We start from the raw sequence: 1,436 nt of genomic DNA, 5'->3' as shown, positions 1-1,436 counted from the left end.
AAAAAGTTAACTGAAAGGATGGTGCCCATATCTCAGTGGTTAGGGCGCCGACCACATACACCCAGGCTGGCAGTTTCGAACCCAGGCTGGGCCAGGTAAACAACAACCACAACTAAAAGAACAGCTGGGCGTTGTAGCAGGCGCCTATAGTCCCAGCTACTTAGGAGGCTAAGGCAAGAGAATCACTTAAGCCCAAGAGTTGGAGGTTGCAGTGAGCTGTGCCGCCAGGGTACTCTACAAAGGTTGGCTTAGTGAAACTCTCAAAAAAAAAAAAAAAGTTAACTGATGAGTTGGGGACAATGGCTCTCATCTGTAATCCTAGCACTCTTGTCTTAAAAGGCCAAAGTGGGAGGATCACCTGAGCAAGACCAAGTCTCAATCTCTACCAAAAAAAAAAATAGAAAAAAAAGTAGAAGTATATACATTACCTTCTTTTATAGATTCTTCTAATTTATTTCTTCCAATAAAAATATCAAATGTGAAATAAAAGACCAGAGGGACAGGAAAACAAAATAAATGTCAACATCTCTTATATCTGTTTGAGATACCCGTAATTTTGCTATAAAGCAGGACACATACATCCCCCAAACTGCTAATCAAACATCATCGACACACATTACCTAAAAAGGAAAAATATGAATCTAACATGAGCCATATACTCAACCCATTCCCAAACTAGACGAAAAGTATACACACCCTGGTCCCACTTTGGCCTTCTCCTCAGTTGTCATGAACCTCCCTCGAGTGGACACTGCAGCCCCACTAAGTCGGCTGATCTAAAGAAAGAAATGTTCTATTGAAAAGATGATGTAACAATTGGTTGATTTCAATGGTAGATAGGAGGAAAGATTTTTTATCCATTCAACCATGAAAGGTAAGGAATGGATTTTCTACTTAAATTTCTGATTCCATAGTTTTCCACTTAAACCAACCCAAAGAATTTGCCTGTATCTGTTTCACTACCTTCCTTTGAAATTAAGGTAAACCTAATCCTGACTTTGGAGACAATGACCCAAGCCCCCTAATAAATATCTGACTCCTGCTTGTATTTAGAGATCTTCTTTTTCTGAATCCACCCTCCACCTTCCCCAGATTGTCTCAACTCCTCCACACCTCATCTTGAGTCTGTCCTCGAGTCAGCAAGTTCCTACATGTGAGAGGCACATCATTAATTTCTACTTCAGCTACCACCAGGTCATCCTTGCTTTTATTGCTAGTTAGACCTTTGCCAGGAGTCTGAAGCTACAAAAAGAGAAAGAAATTAGATTAAAAAGTTTACATGTCAAAATCTTTTAGTTGTCAATTTACAACCATCCTTTCCCAAGTCCAACCACCTCCCGACTGTTCCCTTTGTCTACCTACAAACACATTTAGTTATTCTTCACAACTGAAATAATAGGCAAGCAAAATCTTTTTTTTCCTTCTTCTTTTTTTTT

At 39.5% G+C, this 1,436-nt stretch overlaps 1 protein-coding gene across 5 annotated transcripts in view; it reads right to left on the bottom strand.

Moving 5' to 3' along the window:
• Window positions 1-1,436, bottom strand: part of KHDC4 (KH domain containing 4, pre-mRNA splicing factor) — a 20,390-nt gene that overhangs the window by 15,542 nt on the left and 3,412 nt on the right. For all 5 annotated transcript variants that reach the window (XR_001161510.1, XR_002774680.1, XM_003795273.1 and 2 more), the window contains exons 3-4: window positions 1,114-1,242; window positions 697-776 (exon numbers count right to left, since the gene is read on the bottom strand). Coding sequence is in view for 3 of the 5 variants with exons in the window: in XM_003795273.1 (XP_003795321.1) it covers window positions 697-776; window positions 1,114-1,242 (209 nt within the window). In the remaining 2 variants the exon portion in view is untranslated. The remainder of the gene's footprint in view (window positions 1-696; window positions 777-1,113; window positions 1,243-1,436) is intronic.

This window comes from Otolemur garnettii, unplaced genomic scaffold (genome assembly GCF_000181295.1).
Source record: "Otolemur garnettii isolate 467f Iridium unplaced genomic scaffold, OtoGar3 scaffold00091, whole genome shotgun sequence".
Taxonomy (NCBI): domain Eukaryota; kingdom Metazoa; phylum Chordata; class Mammalia; order Primates; family Galagidae; genus Otolemur; species Otolemur garnettii.
Note: the sequence above shows the minus strand (reverse complement) of the source record. Positions and strands in the feature narration are given on the sequence as shown.